At 41.3% G+C, this 23,946-nt stretch overlaps 1 protein-coding gene across 1 annotated transcript in view; it reads right to left on the bottom strand.

Annotated features, from left to right (window-relative positions):
- The window catches only part of INO80C (INO80 complex subunit C), a 50,183-nt gene extending 35,417 nt beyond the window's left edge, over nt 1–14,766 (bottom strand). The window contains exon 1 of the mRNA XM_036740265.1: nt 14,511–14,766. Within this exon, the coding sequence (XP_036596160.1) occupies nt 14,511–14,666 (156 nt within the window). The 5' untranslated portion in view covers nt 14,667–14,766. The remainder of the gene's footprint in view (nt 1–14,510) is intronic.
- Between the last annotated feature and the right edge of the window lie 9,180 nt (nt 14,767–23,946).

Here is a 23,946-nt window from a genome sequence, read left to right on the forward strand (position 1 = left end):
AATCACAGATTACAAATAAATTATTTCATTCTAAAAGGTTTGGCTGAGAGGAAAAGCTCTCATTCCCTCTGGGAAGAAGCAGCCTCGTGAAAGCACAATTTGTTCTCCAATGGTCCCTGAAAAAGGTCCCCACCAATAACCACTACCAAGATCATGAAGACCTTTAAATGCTGAACTGAGAAATTTGTATTTTACCATGGGGTAATACAGAGCCCCTGAAACTTCTTGAGCAGGGGAATGATGCGGATATACCTACAGTGTGAAAGATAGAGTGATTTGAGGGCAGGGAGACCTATCAGGAGGCTACTGCAGTAGTCTAAGTCAGTGGTGTCAAACTCAAATAGAAATGGGAGCCATTTAGCTGTACACAAGGATCCCTGCAGGCCACATAGTGACTTAACTTTAAAATTTAATATTATGTATTTTTACTGTATTTCTATTTATTTTGTTAAATATTTCCCAATTATATTTTTACATTTTAATCTGGTTGGGGCCACAACAGGCTGGAGGAGTGTTTTGACATTTCTGGTTTAGGTGAAAGGTGATGAAGGCCTGAACTAGGATGGTGGCCATGTGAATGCCCATTTCTAATCAAGACTCCTCTAAAACACTCTGAACAAATCATTTCCATGTTTACATACCAGAGACCTGGCACAGAATCCTCAGGATTCATGTGCCTCAGCCTCGTTCAAAGACTGGAGGAGCTGATTTTAATGTCGGTGTTGAACTAGTATCAGACTAGTGTCGTGTGCATCTGACAGGTGTGGTTCCTAAGCCCAGAATGAAGGTAAGAGATGTTAAGAAGGCAGAAATGGCAAAACTTGGCAAGTGATTGGTTATGTGGAGTGAGAATGAAGAGTCGAGAATGACACAAAGGTTGCAAATCTAGGTGACTGGAATAACTGTAGCACTGTAAAAATAGAAAGGTAGTGAGAAGGGGTGGGCTAAAGGAGAAAGGCTGATTGCACATTATTTCCTCTCCTGATCTCTATAATCTGGCCACACTGGCCAATGTGCTGTTTCCCACACACAAGATTCCCAGCTGTCTCTGATGTCTGCAATGCTCCCCCTTCTCATCCGGACTCTTACAGCCCCAAGCTCTCTTTCAGGATCAGTTCAACTGATGTCTCTTTCAAAATGAAAGAAAGAAGGAAACTAACATTTATTAAGCACTTATGTGCCAGGCATGCTGCTAAGCACTTTGCAAACATCTCATTTGAGCCTTACAACCTCCTTGGGAGATAGATATTATTATTATCTTCATTTTACATTTGAGAAAACTAAGGCAGCCAGAGCTTAAAAGACTTACCCAGGGACTAAAGTCAAATTTCAACTCAGGTCTTCTTGATTCTGGGCCCAGTGCTCTACCCACTGCACTACCTGTTGTCGTTCAGTCGTGTTCAGCTCTCCCTGACCCTGTGGACCATACTGTCCCTGGGGTTTTCTTGGCAACGATACTGGAATGGTTTGCCATTTCCTTCTCCAGTAGATTAAAGCAAACAGAGGTTAAGTGACTTGCCCAGGTTCACACAGCTGGGAACCTCGAAGTATCTGAGGCTAATATGAACTTAGGTCTTCATGACTCCAGGCCCAGCATTCTATCCACTGACCTATCTAGCTGCTTCTAGCTGCACCACCTAGCTGCCTTTAAAGGGCCTTCAAAAGGACTTTGTAGATTTCACAAATTGTTCCTGTCCTACCCTGAAAAATCATTTTGGATTCACTTCACACATAGTCTATGTACAAAAACGAATGTTACCACGCCGACCTCCAGAAGAATGTAAGTTCCTTGAGGACAGGGATTGATTATCTAGACCACTTTTATATTTGTAATCATAGCTGAGAGCCTGGCACATAAATGTTTAAAGAGTGTTTTCTGATTGACTGTTCTGTAATTTTTTTTTTTTTTTACCCAAATCCTCCATCTGCTTACACTCACAGTCCGTCTGCTCTGGCTTTGAATTACCTGGTCCCTTGCTCCTCAAACCCCAAGGTACTTTCTATTCTATCCCAGAGGAGACTCTGGGAACATATCTACAAGAAAAAGGTAGGGCGTGGGGGTAGAGGCAGAGAGAATTAGAGAGAGAAAAAGTTGGCAGGCCAAACAAAAATGCAAGAGAGGAAAAACTGAACGTCTTTCTTACCATACTGCCTTCCCCTTTAGGAGTCACACATATTCAAAAATAATCCACATTTATTCATAGACAGTCATTGTTGCTTTGCCTAAGCTATGAAGTGTTAGTCACTTCGAAACATTCTGACTGTTAGACAACCATGTCTGCAGAGAGGAATCTTTTTACAGAAGATGCCAGGGCCTTCCTGACTTCTAGAAGTAAACAAATACAAAGGCAGGATATTTTGGAGAGTTCTAAATGAGGCAGGGGTACTGGGGGCTCATTTTCTGTAGAGGCCGCTCTTTGCCCCTCCCCTCACTAAGACCTTGCAGAGCTGCTCTTCCCATCTGCTCAAGAAGCTGCTGCCCATTTCTAATCAACATTCTTCCAGGGCTTCCAAATTCTAAAACACTCTGAATAAACCATTTAGATGTTTACATCTCAGAGACTTGGCACAAAGCCCTCAAGCCTCATGTGCCTCTGCCTTGTGCAACCTGAAGACTGGAGTCACTTCTAATGTCAGTATTGGACTAGTGTCATGAGGGCCTTTGGGTAGCAGATGTGGTTCCTGAGTCCAGATGACTGAGGACCAGTAGTAGTTTACGTGATGTCAACTGAAACTCAGAGCTTGTTTTATTTTAAACCTTTAGCAAACATCTAAGGGCTTGTCTCAACAACTTTTAGGTTCTCCAGGAAACAAAATGGATAACCTGCTTTTAGCCATTTTGCTCATTTTGCTCATATTCAGCATAGCATATCCTTAGGCAAAACTGTGAAACAGGCAAAGATCTATCCCCAGTACTTCATCCTCTTCTGTTCCCTATCATGCTTGGGCAGTTTCTTTATGCTGTCCCTGAATTACCAGGGACTCTCTGCGCAATTCCTTTCCTGGGCCTTGGGCCTTGGACCGTGGGCCCTGGCCCATGTTTCAACCTTCCCTAACCTTTACATCAAAAGTTTCTAACAACAGTCCATCAATTCAGAGCTCTGCCCTCTACTAGATGACACTAACCAGTGAACCTAGGATTAAAACATTTTAATGCACAATTCTAGAACTGTTTGACTCAAAACACTTTGATAGCAGTCTTTCATATAAACAATATATGGGAACACTTTGTGAAGCGCAGGCTCATTTAGCAGCCAGCTTTCCTCCAAGTCATGCTCCATTTTGGAGAAACTTATATGGCAAGCACATTCTTTATGATTTCTTAAGAGAGAAAAAATTAAGGAAAAACTATCAATAACCCATTATTGAATTAGGACTAAGGTTTTTTCCCTTGCTATTTTCTCATTTGCTACTAGGTCAAATCAGCCTCTGAAGAATAGGGCTGATAATGAGATTGGATTTAATATTCTCCTCAATCTGGTTCAGACCCCACTCAACTGGAGAAGCCCATTGTGTTCTACTCTGGCTTGGAGGGGGTGAAAGGGTGGGCTGGAGGTGGGGAGTATAGATCCTTTGTCTAGACTGCCCCAGGTTCTGGGTGGTCTGGGTAGTAATAACTATGAAAGACATAATCAAAGTCACATCCCCACCCCCTCATTAGAATAGGTCTGGCTCTCATTATAAAATTCATTCTTCTCTTTAATTGTTAACCAATTACAGTTGATTGCCATCTGTCAGGAATACCCACTCTTCCAAGGGCATATAAGCATCAATAGGCCGCCATGATGGGTCTTTGGTTTCGGACAGATGGCCAAATGACCATCATTTTACTAATCATTCACTAGTCATAATTTTTAAAATGATTAATTACCCAGAAATTAGATCTCTCTAACTTTTTATACATTACACATAATAAATGTAATTTCTAAACTTTATTACTAGAAATGGAGATATAAGAAAAGACTATTATTAGAGCAGTTCAAAATTGGGACAGATTGCCACAAGAGGTTAAGAGTTACTTCTCACAGAATGCAAAAGAACAAAGGCTGAATGAATATTTGTAGGGGATACTACAGAGAAGATTCTTCTTCAGGTACTGGTCGCACAAGATGATCTCTGACATCTCTTCCAACTCTGAGAATCTAGGATTCTATGATACACATTATAGTAAAACTTTAGTGGTCTAGAATTCTTAAGGAATGAATTTCCCAGATAGCTGAGGGTTAACACCAGGTGTCTGATCTTTGTTATTTTAAAAATTGTAGTGAAATTCTTTCTAAAATGTCTTATATGTTTTCCTGCCTTCTCAAGTAAGGAATTCTAAACATAACTGATCATCTTAAAATTCCTAATCCTTAGAGTGACCAAAAATAGAAGCTGCTTCATAAATATAAATATGAGAAAGGGAATTCCCTATCACTGAAAATGTTGTTCACAAAGAGACTGGATGATCATTAGTCATGGATATTACAAGTACATTTCTGCATGGGATTCAGGTATGGATTAAACTAGATGCTATCTAGCTAACCTTCCAACTATAAGATTCTATGATCTTGGACCTTGGATGGGCTATAAGGCCCAGAGGAATTTGTAAGTGAGACTTCCAGGTAACATTTCCTTAATGTGTAGTACAATGAAAGATAACAGGATTTGGAGCCTGAAGACCTGGGTTCAAATCCTGACTCTGCCACTTATTCCCTGTGTAATCAGGTAAATCACTTAATCTCTCTGGGCTGCAATTTCCTCAACTGAAAAATAAGAAAGTCAGGGCAAAGTCCTTTTTAGCTATGATCCCTCCCTAAACACACATGTTCACAGGCTCCTAACTGTACCTGGATGTTTATTCTGGCTCTCTCTGAAACAAGATCCTACTGATTAGCACTTTTCCATCTCCACAACCATATCCTTGCCTCTAACATAAGAACTCAGGATTTACAGATGGAAGGCACCTGAGACATAATCTAATGGAACCCTCTCATCTTGCACATCAAGAAACCAAGGCCCAGTGAAGTACAGTAACTCAAGTGACAAGTCAAAATTTCACAAAGGCAGTAAATAGCATCATATCATAGGATAACAGATTTAGAGTTAAAAGGGACCTTAAATGTCATCCAGTCCAACTTCTCCCCTCAATCTGACACATGAAGAAGCTGAGGGGCAAAGAGGTCAAAGGTCAGGTGGCTTGCCCAAGGTCATGCAAGTAGGAAGCAGCCATAGTAGATGACCCCAGGTCCTCTGACTCCAAATCTGATGCCCTTTCCATTGCACCTCGCCAATTACTGCTGACCCTATTCTATTTTTCAACTCACTACCATCCTTTAACTTCAGTATAAACACAATCCCCCATACAAATCCCTTATATTTTTCTAATTTACTCTTACCTTAAACTTTCTCCCTGTCCCCCCACTTCCTGTTGAATCCAAATTCCACTAAAGACATTTATTACTAAACATATTTGTCAACATTTCCTGATGTCTCTTTTTTTTTTGTCTCTTGTTTTAATGGAAACCTGACTCTCCCCAATCCGTCCTGTTCCATAGAAGCCTCGAGCATCCCATTGCCACTCCTGAACAGATTCACCAAACAGCACACATTATTAAGGGTCTACAATGTACCAAGCAATGTGATGAGACACCAGGTGTACAAAAACTAAAAACAATACGGTCCCTTCCCTCAAAGAACTTGCTATCTACTAAGGAGATCAAACCCAGAGGTGACCAAACAACTATAGAACTTGATTAAGTAGATAGGGAAGTGATCATCCCATCAGCCTCCCTCCCCCAACAACCCCAGGGGCTCCCTATTGCCTAAAGAATCAAGTATAAACTCCTCTATTTGACATTTAGATCTCTTCACTTGTTTCCTTCCTATGTTTCTAGTCTTATCCTTCACTCCCCACCTCAAACTCTGCACTCCAGCTACACGGGCCTGCACACACTCGAGCCCCCCCCCCCCCACACACACACACACCACCCCACCTCCTGCCTCATGGGACACACCCAGATCCTCCCATCTCAGCTTCTTGGAATCCCTGTTGTCCTTCAGTGCTCTGCCCAAGTGTCACTGCTCATGTCTCAAAGCCTTTCCTGCTCCTTGAAGCAACTAGTGCCCTCCTCCCCCAAACTGGCCTAAATTAACTTTGTGTATGTACATATATGTGTGTGTATGTATCTATGTGTGCATATGCTATCTCCTCCATTAGAACATAAGCTCCTCAAGGGCAAGGACCTCCCTTTGTCTTTGTATCCCTAGCTATTAGGGCAGTATCTGGCACGTAATAATGACTTAATAAATGCTTATTGATAGACAAGTCATTTAGCCTCCTTGATCCTTAGACTCATCTGTAAAATGGAGTTAGTAATAAGCTACTTCATTCACAAGGTTACTGTGGGAAAAAAAAAACACATTAAAGTCTCCAAAGCCCTACTTAAATGTGAGTTATTAGTATTGCTAGTCCACACCCAATACCCTGGCCCAGGCTCTCATTACCACCTCACCAACAGTCTCCTAAGAATTCTTCCCACCTTTGCTTCAATATTCATTTTTATCACCACCCTAATACCAAGGGTTCTCAACTCCTTTTACATCCATCTTCTCTTTACTTATATGACCTTCCCCCCAAGTCGTCACATCCTAGACTTCATCATCTATAGAAACTCCTCAACCTACAAGATGTTAAACTTAGAAATCTCTTCTCTGACCACAATCTCCTATTGTTCGACCTTTCTAGATCCTAATAACTTCTGAATACTAATAGATACAAATACGGGGTGGGGAGAATAATTATTAACAGGGGGAAGTGAGGACAGTGGCATTTGAGCTGGGCTTGACAGGATGGGTGAGGAGCTCACAGAGGACCATAGGATGATGATAAAACATGAATACTGAAGTCAACCAGGGATGATAACAGGAAACAGGAAAGACAGGAAGACAATCAATCAAGTGATGAAGTCCTTGTAAAAGGTTAAAAAGCATCCTACAGCAGTTAGTGCTTCCTATTTTTTGAGGGCCCTTTTTGTAAGAAAAAAATTTTTATTGGATTCCAAATGATAGTATTAGTATCCAATAATTGAAAAAAAAACAAACAGCTTGTAGCAGGAATATGTAAGTAGCTACATGATCCTTTGATGTTTCTTAAACTCCTTTTTGTCACTTGGGTCCATCTTGTTACTCAGACTTGTGACAGTTTTGCTGTGGAACTTTACTAGCCACCTTGCTGAAATACCCCATGCCTGGGCCCCCCTTGACTGTGTATTCTAATATACCATCCCTTGCCCTGTTATTTGGCATAAAGTTGTAACACTGTGTGGTCCTTCATCTACCCTGCATTTAGAGATAAGACCTATCACCGCTCGGATGCTTGGGAGGAAATGCCCTCTCCTCGGTCAGAAATGAGGACTGAATGCCTTACTTCTGTTCAGATGGTCAGGGGAATGCCACAGAAAATCCCTATAAAAACTCCACTCAGATCCCCAGTCAGTGAAGTAATCACTGACAAACTCTGGACCACTCCTGGCCAATGCCTGGATATCTGCTCCCCCATGCCACAGGAATGTACCAGTTCCTGGTACAAGACTGTCCGGAAGCTCTGCCCCACTCACCTTCCCTGTTTAGATACCATTGAGCCATTTGCCTCTGGCCCACTGCAGCCTACCCGCTGACTAAGAGTGCTGGCATCAACACTGATGATAAAGCTTCCTGTAATGATTCCTAAAGTTGTCCCTTCTTGAAAGAATCCAACTGAACCAGGCAGATAGGTAACGAGCCAAGCCTAAGCCACAGGTATCTTCCTTTAGTTCATGAGCTGCTGACCAAAGTGGAGATCAGGTGTCCTGGCAGCCATAAGGCCCAGGTCACTGAACCTCATGCTTCATCAACAGATGGAATCCCTCACCTATACCCCTCTCTTAGCTCACAAGTCATTGTCCAAACCTGGGACAACAGTCAGTCAGACATACAGATATCCTGATAGGCAGCCACACAAACAGCCTGATAAGCATGACCTGTGAGCTAAGGGAACTGGTATTTCAACAGGAAGGTCTCCCCTCTCCCTCTAGATCCATGAGTTGCTGACCAAAGTTGGAACTAGGATCATCTGCAGCCATACTGATATACCGATGAGCGTGGTTCTGTGATTTAGGATTCTAATTCAAGGGCTGTGGGTCTTAATCCTGTGCCTCAGAGACAAGGGGCTCATTCCTTCCTATTGGATCCATGAGTACTGACCAATGCTGTGACTAGGGCCCTTGCCAGGGCCTGGACTACATGCCTCAGCAACAGGCAACTCCCCTCTATTTGACCCCCTTAGATCCATAAGCCACTGACTAGTGGCAGGGCTCTGAGTCAGCTGTGCCTCAATAGTAGAGTACTCCTACACAACTTTGGTCAGGGAAAGGCTAGAGAGACATACCTTATAACAAAAAGCTACAATGGATTCAGGAACACTTTTAAGTGGTCTGTGATTGGTGAGTAAACAAATTTGACACCTTAAGAAATCCAACAATAAACAACTCAGATGACCTATTACAGAAGGAGCAGCAGTAAAGGTCATATTTCATTCTGAAAGGCCAGAAAAAGTTTCCTACTTGGTATAAATAAATGACAAAATCTATTATTCATGCTGTATATTTTGCCAATGCTAAAGAGCAATACTTGGTGAGCAGAGACCACTTCAAATAACTGTTCTCTTGAGGGGTCCACAGCCCAGAGCTTGGGAAGCACTGTATTAAAGGTCAGTAGATGGCAGCCACAAAGATTAGAAATGGGTTTTACATGGAAAATAGCATCAACTTCAAAGAAAAAGAATCACCTATCTTCTTTACTTCTCTTCATTTTAAATCTATGTTGTCTATTTATACCACCATTCCCAAATAATGAATTTTACTGTCTATCACTCCCTCTGGACTTTTTTTAGAGAGTATGGTAAAAAACACTGCTCCTGAAGTCATATAACAAGCTCTAATTTTGCTTAGTGATGTCATCAGCTCCCATAGATTCAATGGTCATTTCCAGGATTGTCAGATATATTGGTCCAGTCCAAAACATCTTTTCTGACTGCCATCTGTAGCTGTCTAGAGAACATCTTAAACTGGACATCTCACAGACATCTTAAACCCTACATGTCCAAAACTGAACTCATTATCTTTCTCTCCTAAATTGTCCATCTTCCTAACTCCCTTATCACTGTCAAGGATAACGCCATCCTCCCTGAAACTCAGGTTTACAACCTAGGTGTCATCCTCAACGCTTCAGATCCACCTCCCAGATCCAATCATTTGCCAAGTCCAATCATTTTTATCTTTATAATAACTCTTGGACATGTCACATGGATTTCCTCTGACACTGCCACCAGCCTGGTTCAGGCCCTCATCACCTCAGCCTGGGACATGTTCAAGAGCTTTCTGTTTGATGTCTCTTCACTCCATACATCCTCCTCTCAGCTATCAGGTCTGACCATGTCACTCACTGAGCCAATAAATTCCAGTGGCTCTTTATTATTGCCAGGATCAAATATAAAATCCTCTGTTTAGCTCTTAAAGTCTTGGTAATCTGGGCCTTCTCTACCTTTCCAGTCTTCTTACACCTTGTTCCCCTCAATGGACTCCATGGCCCAGTGACAGTCTTCCTTGCCGCTCCCCTGGGCATCTTCACTGGCTGTCCCCCATGCCTGGGACTCCTCCCTCAGTCCTCAGCTCCTCCTCCTAGCTTCCTTCAAGTCTCAACTAAAATACCACCCTCCTCAAGAAACCTTTCCTGGGCTTCCTTTATCTTCAAGATTATCTTCAATTTATCCTGTATATATCTTGTTTGCATATTGTCTCTTCCATTCAGCTGTGAGTTCCTTGAGAGTAGAGACTGTTTCTTCCTTTCTTTGTATCCTCAGCCTATAGCACAGTGCCTAGCACAAAGTAGGTACTTAATAAATGCTAGTTGACTTGACTGGGACACTACCTATACGGCCACGAGCAAGGCACTTAACCTCTCAGAGTCTCAGTTTCATCATCTGTAAAATGAGGGATAACAATACTTCCACTCCCTGCAGGGCTCTTGTAAAGAAAGTGCTTTGTAATTCTTATATGCACCACGTAAATGTGTTATTCTTTTCCATCCTTGGCATAAGGTTTGTCTTTCCTTTCTACCCCTCAACACTCTTCACTTTCTCAAATCTGTTGACCTCTGTTTCCACTTGACCTCAAACATAAAACAACAAGACCACACCTACAACTGCCTTGAACTAGTTTCCAACCTTTTAATTTCCCAATTGGATACTTTCCGTTTTCTTATTTCTCTTTTTCTCACACTTCCCTGTAGTTTATCTTTTAGATGATTTGAGTACATGGAGCTCATTATGCGACTCTTCTGTATCTCCCACAGTACCTGGTAGCATGTTGGACTCAAAAGAGAATAATGAAGACTTTCTGATTCAACAGAATTAGAATGGCATTGTTAAAGACTGAGAGAAAGAAAAGCAGGAATGGGGGAAGTTAGGTTAGAAAGGGTCATTTCAAGGAACTTCTGAGCTGTTTTCCAGGGCAGCATGTGCCAGACACCTGCAGATATTCCAAAACAGGAAGCTATGGTGGACAGCTACTTGAGCCAGGAGAAAAAGGTTAACAGATAAACTTTTCCTTAATGTGAGAGTAAAGTTTCTCTTTCTCCCAGAGATACTAGAAAGGAAATTCTATTACACCTTCTCCAAATCCCAACACAGCCCCTTTTTAAAAAAAAAATTGTTCATTTCAGATAGGGAAAGATAGGAATAGATGTCCATACATCTGGTCAGTCCTCCCTACAGCATGTGTCTTTCACTGACATACTGAAGTATATACAAGGTTCCACCTTTGCCTGGGTATAAGGTCACTCTGCTACTCACTGATCTTTCCAAGCTTCATGAAACTGTGATTTCTAACAGTATTTATTACAAAAGTCCTTCAGCACAATGAAGGAATCTGTACATACTCAAATTTGTTGGGATTTGATCTATGTTACCTTTAACTCAAAACTATGAATTATTCATTCACTCAACAAATACTCATGAAACATATATGCTTAGTTAGCACTCTGGCAGGGACATACTACCACACTAGGTAGCATATAAGAAGCAGTTACCACAGAAAGACATCACTCACATTAAGCACCAGACTTGGTCCTACAGGGCAGTTCAGTTCAGTTACAATCCAACGTGGGTGACTGGACAAACATACATGTTTTTGTCTTTTCTACCCAATTCAGCTGTAACTCGCAGCAATACCTTAAGCACAGAAAGGGCAAAAAGAATAAGAGGAAGTTACTGAAATTGGTTTTGATAAAGTTACCAGAGTTAAGTGTGAGATTTCATTATACGGACCTGCCAACTTTTTCAGACTTATTTCCCATTACTTCCCCACTCCTCGCTGTGAACTCACTTTCAGCTTCTGGAGACTTGGAAATCCTTTCTCCCACCATCTCTGCCCACTAGAATTACACCCACTTTTCAAGGCTTATTCCAAATCTACACCTCCTATCTTCCCTGGTTTCTTTCAAGTTCCAGATAAAATCCTACCTTCTTCGACAAGGACTTTCTGGATCATCTTTAATGTGCCTTTCCTCCACTGATGATCTCCACTAGATCATGGGCACATCTCATTTGTACATAGTTGCTTTCATGTCATCTCCCCCATTAACCTGTGAGCTCCTTGGGATCAGGAACTATCTTTTACCTTTCTTTGCATCCACAGCCCTTAGCACAGTATCTGGCACACTGTGGTATATTAAAGTTGGTGCCTAATAAATGCTTGTTAACTCACAAAAATGCTTTCTAACTGACAAATCCAACATCCTCCAAAGTCTTTACCGATTGCTCCAACCAGAAAAGTTATCTCCCACCTGTAAATTCTATTTGCCTGCACCATTCACATGGCATTTAATATACACTGTCCAATATTGTAGTCATCCTCATAAATACCTTATCTCTTCCCCTACTAGATTGGAGGCTCATAGATGACAATGACTATAGCTCATGGATTTCTAATATGCCCTGAAGCACCCAAAACAATAGCTTGTACATAAGAAATGCTCAATAAATATTTGTTGGATGAATGAATGATTCAACAAGTGACAAACCAATTTGTAAGGAAGCATTATGTAGTGGAAAGGGTGTTGTCAGATGCAAAAACAAAGAAGAGAACACCACAAATACCAGATTAAAAATACAAGAAAAGAAAAACAAAACCAAATTCAGAAGAGGATGAGGGTCATTCCATAACTACCATTTTTAATTCAATATACACTTAAAAAAAACCCAAACCATAAAATTGAAACTCACTATTCTTTTTATACTGAAATATTCATGTTTGCTGATGATTACTAAGTTCATAATAATGAATTTTAATTTAAAAAAAAACCACATTAGGTCTGGGATCTGGGGAGAACTGGATTTGGATCCCACCTAACATGAACTACTTTTTGAGAAGGCAGTCTAGGGAATTAGAGAGGCCAAACCCACTTGATCCAGTTCAAGCTTATCTAGGGTCTGGTCTTGACCAAGAATCCAGGCCTACTAATTTGCATAATTTGTATATGTTAAAGAGGGAAAGTAGGGGAAGTAAAAGAATATAGTTTAATCCTAAACTAATTCAAGGAAAATCTAATTAACTTCACTTTTGCTTCTGTATCGTTATTATCCTATTTATATAAACTGTATAACCTAGGAAAACTATGTAAAAAAACTGTAAAAACTATGTAAAAAGACTGTAAACTAACCATAACTCTAGCAGGAGTGGAGGGAATGGTTATCCCTGCTCCTGCAGCTGTATCAGTGTGAGTGTTCCCCTGAGCACTACAACTGCTCTCTCAAGGAGCATAATAAAATGCCTTCCTCTGTCCACTCTGGTCTTGAGTTCTTTGGGTGAGAATGGGCAAATCACATGGATTTTCCTAAGGTCAAGTGAAAGGAAGCAATAGGCAGTGGAGGCTTGCTGGGCTTACTCCTGGATCTTGTCTTGGGGTGTCCTGTGATCCCCACTGCAGAGTTAAGAGGACTACCACTCTGGATTCCCTTGGGGAACCCTGTGGTCTGTACAGCCTTCTTAAGGGGACATCATTTGGGACTTCTGGCCCTGTCTCGGGAGCCTTGTGATCTTACTGCCGTCCTAAGGGGCCATCACTTGGGTCCTCTTTAGGGTCTGACCCCTAGGAGGCCCTGTGATCCACACAGATTAAGGGGTGCCTACCACTTGGTCTTCCTCTGGGAGTCCTGTGATCTATACAGCCTTCCAGGACTTTGGCCCTGCCTAGGAAGTCCAAGGATCCCCAAAGCCGCGTGTTCTCACAATTAGGGGAAGTCCAGTGATCCCCAAAACCACATTTCTCACAGAAAGAATGGCACTGCCTACTTCACTCATGCAAGAAACTTTGGAAACATCTTTGATTCATTATTTATTTCATAACCTGTCCACCAAATTCTGCTCAACTGTCTTTCAAGAGACTCATATCTGACCCATATTTCCATTCCACGTGTTATCTCACAAATCTAGGTTTTTATCATCAACTTTTTTTTTATTATTAGATCACATATTGCCTTCTATTGGTTCATTTGGATGGGTTTAAAAGCAGGAACAGGTAAGGCAAAATAACAGTATTTAAATTGCTTATTTAATTCTACAGGAAGCCTTCCTAACTCCTTTTAATTCCAGTGCTGTCTCTTTTAATTATTATTTATCCTATGTATGTCTTGCTCTGCGCATATATAAATATATATGTATATAAATATATACATGTATATATATGTATAGGTATGTATGTATGTACTTGCATATTGTCTCTCTTATTTGATTGTAAGCAAGGGCAAGTACTATCTTTTGTCTCTTTTTGTATTATATCAGTTTTAGCACATGGGAGGTATTTAATAAATGTTTATTTAATTGAAATCCCCCTTCCTCATAATTAAAAAAGTCTTTACTCTCCTCCAGGTGAGCTCCATTTTACAGGTAAGGAAGCAATCTACAAGAAGGCGGCTTCATTTGATGTCAGAAGACCTGGATTCAACCACTGGTTCTGTGTCATCACCACCTGTGGGAACTTAACTCGCCCTTAACTTTTCCTTATCTGTAAACCTCCAGGGTACCTCCCAGCTCTAAATCTAGGCTCCCCTTGAAGCTCCGAGGGGTTAAGTGATTGGGCCGGGGTCCCTGCAGGATCCCCAAAATCAACTCTGCTAATTGGGGACCAAGAGAAATGCCTTCCCTCCCCCCAGTGCCCAGCCGCATCTCCTGCCCTAGAGGACGCCCAAGGTCAAAGGAAAAAAACCACTGACGACCCAGGTCGGCTCGGGCTCTGGTTTTGTTTCTTGGGGGAGGGGATGGGGGGGGGTGGGGAAAGAAACAACTCCTCTAGCAAGCAGCGACCCATCCCCCTTTAACACTCTGTCCCACTTCGCGCGCATGTGCGTAGAACGCCGCTCCAAGAACGACTCCCCGCCCCCTTCTCGCCTTCACCCCCCACGCATGCGCGGAGCTCCGCGGAGCCGGTACCTGGGGGAAGCCGGCGGCCCCCACTTTCTTCTTCTTGCTACTGCTGTAACCGCCGCTGCTGCCGTTGTTCGCAGGGCTGGCTGGCCTTTTCTTGCTGTTTCTCGCCATCGTAGGGGTGGCGGCCGTAGAGGCCACAATTGGGAGTTGCGCTGCCATCACTCCCCCTGACCTCGACCCCCTCCCCTCTTCCTCCTCTTCCCACTCGCCCCCTCCCTCGGGTCTCAGGAGTGCGAGGCCGCTTCCGCCTCGCCGGGAAAAACCCGGGCTGGATTCAGAACGTGCTTGCGTAGCCTTTCTGGCCGCAGCCAAAACCCGGAAGGCCGGATAAGCCTGGGGCTGTGGACTGAACAAGCCGGGGCTGGAGGGAAAGGCAGAGGGCGAGGAGGCTGGGGCGCGCTCCCCTCCAGCATTATTGCTTTGGCCTTTAGCGTAGAGCCTGGCACACACTGTAATTGGCGCTTAATAAATGCTGCTTCATTGCAAGCCATTGTCATTACCTTTCCTAGTAAGGGAGGAAACCTGGAGGAATTTGTAGGGGTTTGTTTTTTAGCAAAACCTATTTTTTTCGAAACAAAACGTATAAATACGCCTTTTTTTCCCCTACATATGCTAACCAATAGCTCATATTGGAGAGGAATATTTTTTAAAACCCCAGTGATGTCTGATTTTTTTATTTAATCATACTTGTTAACTGAACACTTAATGTTGTCTGAGCACACAGTAGAGTCAAACAAATTAAAAAGTGGAGCCAAGACTGATATCTTGGATGGACTACCACCTATAAGGTGTATCAGTGTGTGATGTATGCACTTTTCCCATCCTGACAGCAGCCAGCCCATGGTCTTGATAATAGTTACTCTTTCCTGAGGATAACACGGAACATTAATTTTAACCACTGTGAAATAAAACATTTCACACTAACGCGTGGCTTCCACAGAATGCTGCTTCTCCCACCCCAACTCCCTTCTTTTTCTGGGATGAAGTATGAGAAAAGCTTGGGGAAAGTCACACGTGGTGGAAGCCTAGCACCCTTACATTCACTCTGCTAAGTGATTGTCAACATCTATCCCAGTCTAAGTAATTTTTCCCCCAGGCTGAAAAGTTCTTAGACCATTTCTCTACCATTAACAGAAGCAGACTAGGACACCTGGGTAACAGCCTGCTATTGCTTATAGCTGCAACCTCTAGTGTTTCTTAGAAGTGAAAGACATATTTTCTATTAAAATCCTCCAACTCATGGGGAAAAAAATCAACCATGACTTAATGCAGTATGCATTTTAAAAAGCAAACATGATTTTTTTAAAGAGTGACTAAACTGTCTATGTCCTTTGACCCAGAAATACCACTGCTTACTGGAACTAAACTGCCAAGCATTCAAACTCTGCTTCAGAGAGTGGGACTCTGATGAGCTGGCCATATTGTTCCAATGCAAAACTTACGCTTGCCAAAATGACTGTTTTATGGAGAACTCACACAGGGCAAGCGTTCACATGATGGTCAGAAGAAACGATACAAGGACATTCTCAAGGTCTCTCTCTCAAGAACTTTGGAATTGATTGTGTGACATGGAAGACACTAGCACAGGACTACCTAGCATGGCATGCCCACATCAGAGAAGGTGTTGTGCTCTATGAGAAAAGCAGAATTGAAACAGCTCAAAGGAAATGCAGGATGAGCAAATTTACAGTATCCACCCCAAATGTTCACAGGGACTATTTGTGCCCAACCTGTGGTAGAGCATTTTGAGCTTGTATTGGTCTGATCAGTCATACTCAGACACACTGAAACTTGACTCTAGCATAATGATGTCATTTTGGTCCTCTTCAAGGATGAAGGACAACAACCAACCAACCACTGCTTGACATAGACCCCTCCCCAAAGACAATCAAAAATTAAAAAAATTTTAAATTCCTGCACATCAAAATATAGAACTTTTTGTAGTAGCAAAGAACTTATCAATTTCCTGCCACTTTTCTTTGGGATGTGCTTTAGCCCCTTGCTGATGGACGTGCTCCCTTGCAGATCTGACGTAGCTAATCCACTTTAGTGATTCTGTAGCATGAAAGTTGTGTTGAAGATTATTGGACACTGAAGCAGGAAGAACCATCTATTTTGTGGGATGTGCTAGGAACTGAGTCTTTTTTGGCTACGATGCTTTTTCAGCTTTGGACTTCAGTCAAGGAAAGGAAGGAGATTTCTCTCCCCTTCTTTCTAGCAACAGTGGTGACTACAAGGGCAGCAAGAATATGTATTTACCTAAGTGAGCCTTCTTCTGTCTTTGGGTTTCTAACCTTAGCACACAGGTCTTTTCCTGCCTTAAAGATAATCTGGGAATTGAAAACTCTGGAACCCTTTCAACTCAGCTACCTATCTTATGGTGATTAACTCAGGCTTCCCAAAGAAAAGTATAACCCTTAGATCAATCATTCTGTAGCTGATCAACTAAATACAGTCCAAGTTATGCCCTGGCTGGCCAAGAGACCTGGACCTTGTGAGATGTACACACAGAGCAGGTCTGAGGTGAGTGCAAAAGGTCCTAAATATCTATTTAGCATGCCCACAGAGTAACTTTTACCCCCTTAGGGAATATAATCACCATAAGTGGTCATTTGAGATGTTTATGTTGCTGTATTCTTCATGTATGCCAGGGCTGTCCAACCTTAGGTTTTTATTGAAACAATAGACAATATATTTTGATTTGCCATTTTAGTGAGAGCTCTGCAATAGCTCAGTTGCCTTTACTGAAACATTTATGTAAATTTCTATGCTTGTAGGTGGGCCGCATAAATTGGCTGCAGCTGCATTTTGGACAGCCCGGATGTATGCCTTTGAGTTATTTTGTGTCCACCATTATTTGTTGTGGAAGAAATAAACTGCTATTTTATACCTGATGTTTATATTGTTTCCTATTGTGCATTGAATACCTTTTCTAGGAAAGACTTTATTACCCACATTTTGCGCAGACCCTAGACAGAAGCCATACCTAAGCTCTATTTTAAATGTTTTCCTGGACTTACTCTATGGTGGGGGCAGAACCAGAAAGAAAATCCTGCCCCCCCCCATTCTGTCACAAAAGTAATATGAAAACATGAGATGATGATTTTAAAAACACCATTTGAGTAGGTATAAGAAAAAAGGCTTAGAGTTAGCTTTAACATGTAACAACCGTAATTTGTGTCTTATTGCAGTTTATTCAATAAATGCAAGTAACTTTATGAATATTTTTTAAAGAATAATTCTGTTCTGATTTTCTTTTTAATACCAGAAAAACATATAATGTACTGAGTAGCTAAAAATTAAATTGTAATGCCAGGTACACTTAAAAATGCTAAGTTACTAATGTACACTCAAAAAATAAGCATTAAGTTTTGAACCCTTTTTAATCATTATTCAGTAAAACTACCTTAAATGAATAACAAAGGATGTATCTGTCCTTGGTCTTTTTTGTACTCTCTCCTTTGGCAATTGCATTAGCTACTTCAGCCATCACCTTTATGCATATGACTCCCAAATATCCATCTTTCATCTTGACCTTTCATGAGCTCCAGACTCTAATCTCCAACTGCCTAGAAAACATTACCTGCCTGTCCTTCCATTGCCTCAAACTCAGTGTATCCAAAACAGAGCTTTTTATGTTTTACTTAAACATGCTCATCCTTCTGACTTTGATATTGTTGTACGTGACACTACCATTCACTCTTTTTCCTTCTTTCAAAGCCTTGGGGTTATCTCTGATGCTTTCTTTTTCCTTGGTTTTCTTATTCAATTAATTAACAAGTTCTGCCTTTCCATTCTGATAATCTCTTAGGTCTCTATACCTACTGCCATCACCCTAAGTGGTGATAAGGCCTCCTTCCCCTTATCTGTCCATATCATTGTGAGAGTAATATTTCTCATGCATATATCTTGGTTGAGTCACTGCTTGGCTAAAAAACATGCTCATTTCTCCCTGTTGGCCACTGAGCAAAGTTCAGACTCTTTGGTCTGGCATTCTACAATCTGGTGCCACCTTTATCTTTTGAGCTTTATTTCATATTATGCCCTCTGAATATTGTGGGCTACAGTTAAACTGATTACACCAGGTCTCCTGAATAAACCCTCTACTCTTGATGTATCGGCATTTGCTTGCTTACATTCATGACTGGACTGAATTTCTTCCACTACCTGACCCCAGGGAGACAGCTCAGTAATTGTTAACAGGTTAAAAGATCAACAATTCTAGTCCTATAACTCAAGGCAGATCTGGAAACATTTCCATATGCATCTTGTTAAATGGTGTTGCCAATAGCAAACTTGAAGTTTTAATTATGAAACTCTTCTATTGTGTTTACTGTCATTTATAAAATGACATTTTGGGTTTGCAAAGTAAACACTACCAAGGATGTTCACAAGATTCTTTTATAGATACAAACACAGAGACAACTGTTCAATTTTCCTCTCATTATCAGTTTGAAACTACACATAAAATGTTTCACAAACATGTTCACTGTCATGGAGGAGGCCTTGCACAAAGTCCAGCAATGAGATTATCTTTAAATGGTATGGTTCTCCAGATGCTCGTATTTGTGGATAAAACTGTATTGATTAAATCGAACTTCAGAAGACTATAGGGACTCTTCAATGGGAACCACAACTCTGCAAAAAACATCAGCGTATGCACGTCCAGAGAAGGAACTATGGAGTCTGAATGCAGATCAAAGCATACTATTTTCACTTTTTTGTTTGTTTTTTGTTTTTCATGGCTTTTCCCTTTTGTTCTGTTTCTTCTTTCACATCATAACTAATATGGAAATATATTTACATGATTGCATGTGTATAACCTATATCAGATTGCTTGCCATATTGGGGAGGAGTTATGGGAAGGAGGAAGGGAGAAAAAACTTGGAACTTAAAATCTTATAAAAATGAATGTTGAAAAAAAGAGATAAGCCTACTAATCTACAGTTTAAAGGAAGATCCCCCCAAAATGTAAATAGCCCAGATGGCATGAATTGACCAAAAAGAGACAGAAGATGTAAAATTCCTCTGTGCTTATTTTTTTAATTATAAAAGAGATTTTGATTCAGTAGAGTAAAATACATCTATAAAGGCCTTCACCCAACAAGATATCGCCCTTGTATATGTCAATCATTCAATCAATAAGCCTTTATTAAGCTCCTACTCTCAAGGAGGAATTGCATTATACAAGCTTGCTTGAAAGATATAACAAGGGTGGGGTAGAGCCAAGATGGCAGGTAGAAAGCAGGGACTTGCCTAGGGTTCTCCCCCAGGACCCTCCAAACACTGATAAAAACGGCTCTGAACCAACTCTAGAACTGCAGAACCCACAGAATAGCAGAAGGAAGCAGGATTCCAGCCCAGGACAGCCTGGATGGTCTCTGGGTAAGGTCTATTGCTCACGGAGCTGGGAGCGGCATGAGCTGCGCCCAGACCAACTGGACTGGGAGCCAGGCAGAACAGGCCCTAGCACCCTGAATCACTGAGCTGCGGCAGTTACCAGACTTCTCAACCCACAAACACCAAAGAAAACACAGAAGGTTAGTGGGAAAAGCTGCACGGACACAGTGAAAGGAGTTCACAGTTCAGCCACCACCCTGGGGGGCAGCGGAGAAAGTGCAGCTCTGAGGACAGAACTACAGCTGCAGTTGCTTCCTGCCCCAGGCCCACCTGGTGGGAGGAATTAAGTGGCAGATCAGAGCAGTAGTGCTGAGCCTGCTTAAGATCTGAGTCTGGTCTGGGTTGATGATTCTTGGGGGAGGAGGAGTGCTGTTGTGGCAGAGCTTGCTGTGTAGAAATAGCTCTGAAAACAACAGCACATCGCCTCAAGCTTGGAACAAAGTACTCTCTACGAGCAGTCATACCCCCATGAAAAACTCAAGGGTTGAGTATTTGACTGGGAACATGGCCAGGTAACCAAAACTGACTCAGATTCAGACTCAGACTTTGGAATCTTTGTTTGGTGACAAAGAAGACCAAAACACACAGACAGAAGAAGTCAACAAAGTCAAAGAGCCTACATCAAAAGCCTCCAAGAAAAACGAACTGGTCTCAGGCCATGGGAGAGCTCAAAAAGGATTTGGAAAAGCAAGTTAGAGAAGTAGAGGAAAAATTGGGAAGAGAAATGAGAGTGACGCAAGAAAACCATGAAAAACAAGTCAATGACTTGCTAAAGGAGACCCAAAAAAATACTGAAGAAAATAACACCTTAAAAAATAGACTAACTCAAATGGCAGAAGAGCTCCAAAAAGCCAATGAGGAGAAGAATGCCTTGAAAGACAGGATTACCCAAATGGAAAAGGAGGTCCAAAAGACCACTGAAGAAAATACTACTTTAAAAATTAGATTGGAGCAAGTGGAAGCTAGTGACTTGATGAGAAATCAGGATATTATAAAACAGAACCAAAGAAATGAAAAAATGGAAGACAATGTCAAATATCTCATTAGAAAAACCACTGACCTGGAAAATAGATCCAGGAGAGATAATTTTAAAATTATTGGACTACCTGAAAGCCATGATCAAAAAAGGAGCCTAGATATCATCTTTCAAGAAATCATCAAGGAGAACTTCCCTGATATTCTAGAGCCAGAGGGTAAAATAGAAATTGAAAGAATCCACCAATCACCTCCTGAAAAAGATCCCAAAAAGAAAACTCCTAGGAATATTGTTGCCAAATTCCAGAGCTCCCAGATCAAGGAGAAAATACTGCAAGCAGCTAGAAAGAAACAATTTGAGTATTGTGGAAAACAATCAGGATAATACAAGATCTAGCAGCTTCTACATTAAGTGATCCAAGGGCTTGGAATACGATATTCCAGAAGTCAAAGGAGCTAGGATTAAGACCAAGAATCATCTACCCAGAAAAACCAAGTATCATGCTCCAAGGCAAAAAATGGATTTTCAATAAAATAGAGGATTTTCAAGCTTTCTCATGAAAAGACCAGAGCTGAATAGAAAATTTGACTTTCAAACACAAGAATCAAGAAAAGCTTGAAAAGGTAAACAAGAAAGAGAAATCACAAGGGACTTACTAAATTTGAACTGTTTTGTTTACATTCCTACATGGAAAGATGATGTGTATAATTCATGAGACCTCAGTATTAGGGTAGCTGAAGGGAATATATATGTAGACAGAGGGCAGAGGGTGAGTTGAATATGAAGGGATGATATCTAAAAAATATAAAATCAAATTAAGGGATGAGAGAGGAATATATTGAGAGAGGGAGAAAGGGAGAGACAGAATGGGGTAAATTATCTCACATAAAAGTGGCAAGATAAAGTAGTTCTGTTGGGAGGGAAGAGGGAGCAGGTGAGGGGGAATGAGTGAATCTTGCGCTCATCAGATTTGACCTGAGGAGGGAATAACATACACGCTCAATTGGGTATCTTACCCCACAGGAAAGAAGGAGGAAGGAGATCAAAAAGGGGGGACAATAGAAGGGAGGGCAGATGGGGGAAGAGGTAATCAAAAGCAAACACTTTTGAAAAGGGACAGGGTCAAGGGAGAAAATTGGATAAAGGGGGATAGGATAGGATGGAGGGAAATATAATTAGTCTTTCACAACCTGAGTATTGTGGAAGGGTTTTGCATAATGATACACATGGGGCCTTTGTTGAATTGCTGGCCTTCTTAGGGAGGATGGGTGGGGAGGGAAGAGGGGAGAAAATTTGGAACTCAAAGTTTTAAAAGCAGATGTTCAAAAAAAAAGTTTTTGCATGCAACTAGGAAATAAGATATACAAGCAATGGGGCATAAATATCTATCTTGCCCTATAAGAAAGTAAGGGAAAAGGTGATGGGGGGGGAGTGGGGTGACAGAAGGGACGGCTGACTGGGGAATGGGGCAATCAGAATATATACCATCTTAGAGTGGGGAGAGGCTAGAAATGGGGAGAAAATTTGTAATTCAAACTTGTGAAAATTAATGCTGAAAACTAAAAATATTAAATAAGTAAAAAAAAGAAAGATATAACAAGAAGCTTTTGACTATCAACTCCAATTGAGGTATAAAACAGAAAGGCATAAGCTCACCTAGAGTATTTTCTACTGATAAGGAGATTTTAAAAAGTCCAAGTTGAAGAGTGGTTCTCTATAGATGGAGGGCTCCTATTTGCAGATAACATTGTGTGGATTGCATCAGTTACCAGAATACTGCAGAACCTCAAAAATGAGATCAATAAGCATTCTAAAGAGTTTCGTCTAATTATCCACATAAGGAAAACTAAGAGGATAAGAATGTCCAGATTGTGATATGCAATTGGATAGATAAACTGTAGAAATCATCCATTAGTATTTATCCTTTAGACAGATACTTGTAGTGTCAAGGAGTTGGGCCCAAAATTAATCAAGAGGAGGCAAAAGAACTGACTCGTTTTTGGGAAATTACTATGTTCCTATAATGATCCCAAGTTTCTCTTTGAAACAGAGATATCTTTTTAATACCAATGTACCTTTGACTATTTATAATTGTGAGTCATTGAAAAATAGATTTCTCCTCCCATCATTCCCATCTTCTCACTTATCTTCCATCTTTCCTTCTCTACTGGCTGCTTCCCTGCTACCTACAAACACACCCATGTCTTTCCAACCTCAAAAAACCTTCGCTTGATCTGCCCATTCCCATTTGCTATTATCCCATATATCTTCCCCTTTTTGTGGCTAAACTCCTTGAGAAGGCTGCCTTGACTTTCTTTCCTCCGTCTTTTTCGCTTTCTACAGTCTGGCTTCTAACCTCATCATTCACCCAAAACGGCTCATTCTGAAGTTGCCAATGACCTAATCCAGTCCTTATCCTTGTTGAGCTCTCTGCAACCTCAGACACTGTCAGTCACCCTATGCTCTTTGATGCCCTTTTCTCTCTAGGTTTCAATGATGCTAATCCCTCCTGGTTCTCCTCTTACTTGTCTGACTCTTCTTCATTCTCCATTGATGGCTTTTCAATTAGATCATGCCTGCTAAAGGTGGGTATACCTGAGGCTCTGTGCAGAGCAATCTTCTTGTTCGTTCCTCTGTCCTATTTCACTGGTGGATATAATCAGCTCCTACAGTTTCAATGATCATCTCTATACTGATGATTCTCACATCTACTTATCCAGCCCTAACATCTCTCCTGACTTTCGGACTTAAATGTCCACCTGCCTCTCAGACTTCTCAAAATGGATGTGTTATGGCCGTCTTACACTCAACATGTCCCAAGTTGAACTCATTATCTATCCCAAAAATCCTTGTCTTCCAAACTTCCCTATTACTAATCAAGGTTTTCACCATCCTTCCAATCACTCAGGCTTGCAACCTAGGTGTCAACCTTGACTCCTTACTCTCTCTCCTACCCCCTGTATTCAATTTGTTGCCAGCTTCTGTTAGCTCTACCTTTAAAATATCTCTTGTATACATCTTCTTTTCTCCTCTGACACTGCTACCCTCTTGGTATGGGGCCTC

This window comes from Trichosurus vulpecula, chromosome 1, assembly GCF_011100635.1.
Source record: "Trichosurus vulpecula isolate mTriVul1 chromosome 1, mTriVul1.pri, whole genome shotgun sequence".
In the NCBI taxonomy this organism is placed as follows: Eukaryota; Metazoa; Chordata; class Mammalia; order Diprotodontia; family Phalangeridae; genus Trichosurus; species Trichosurus vulpecula.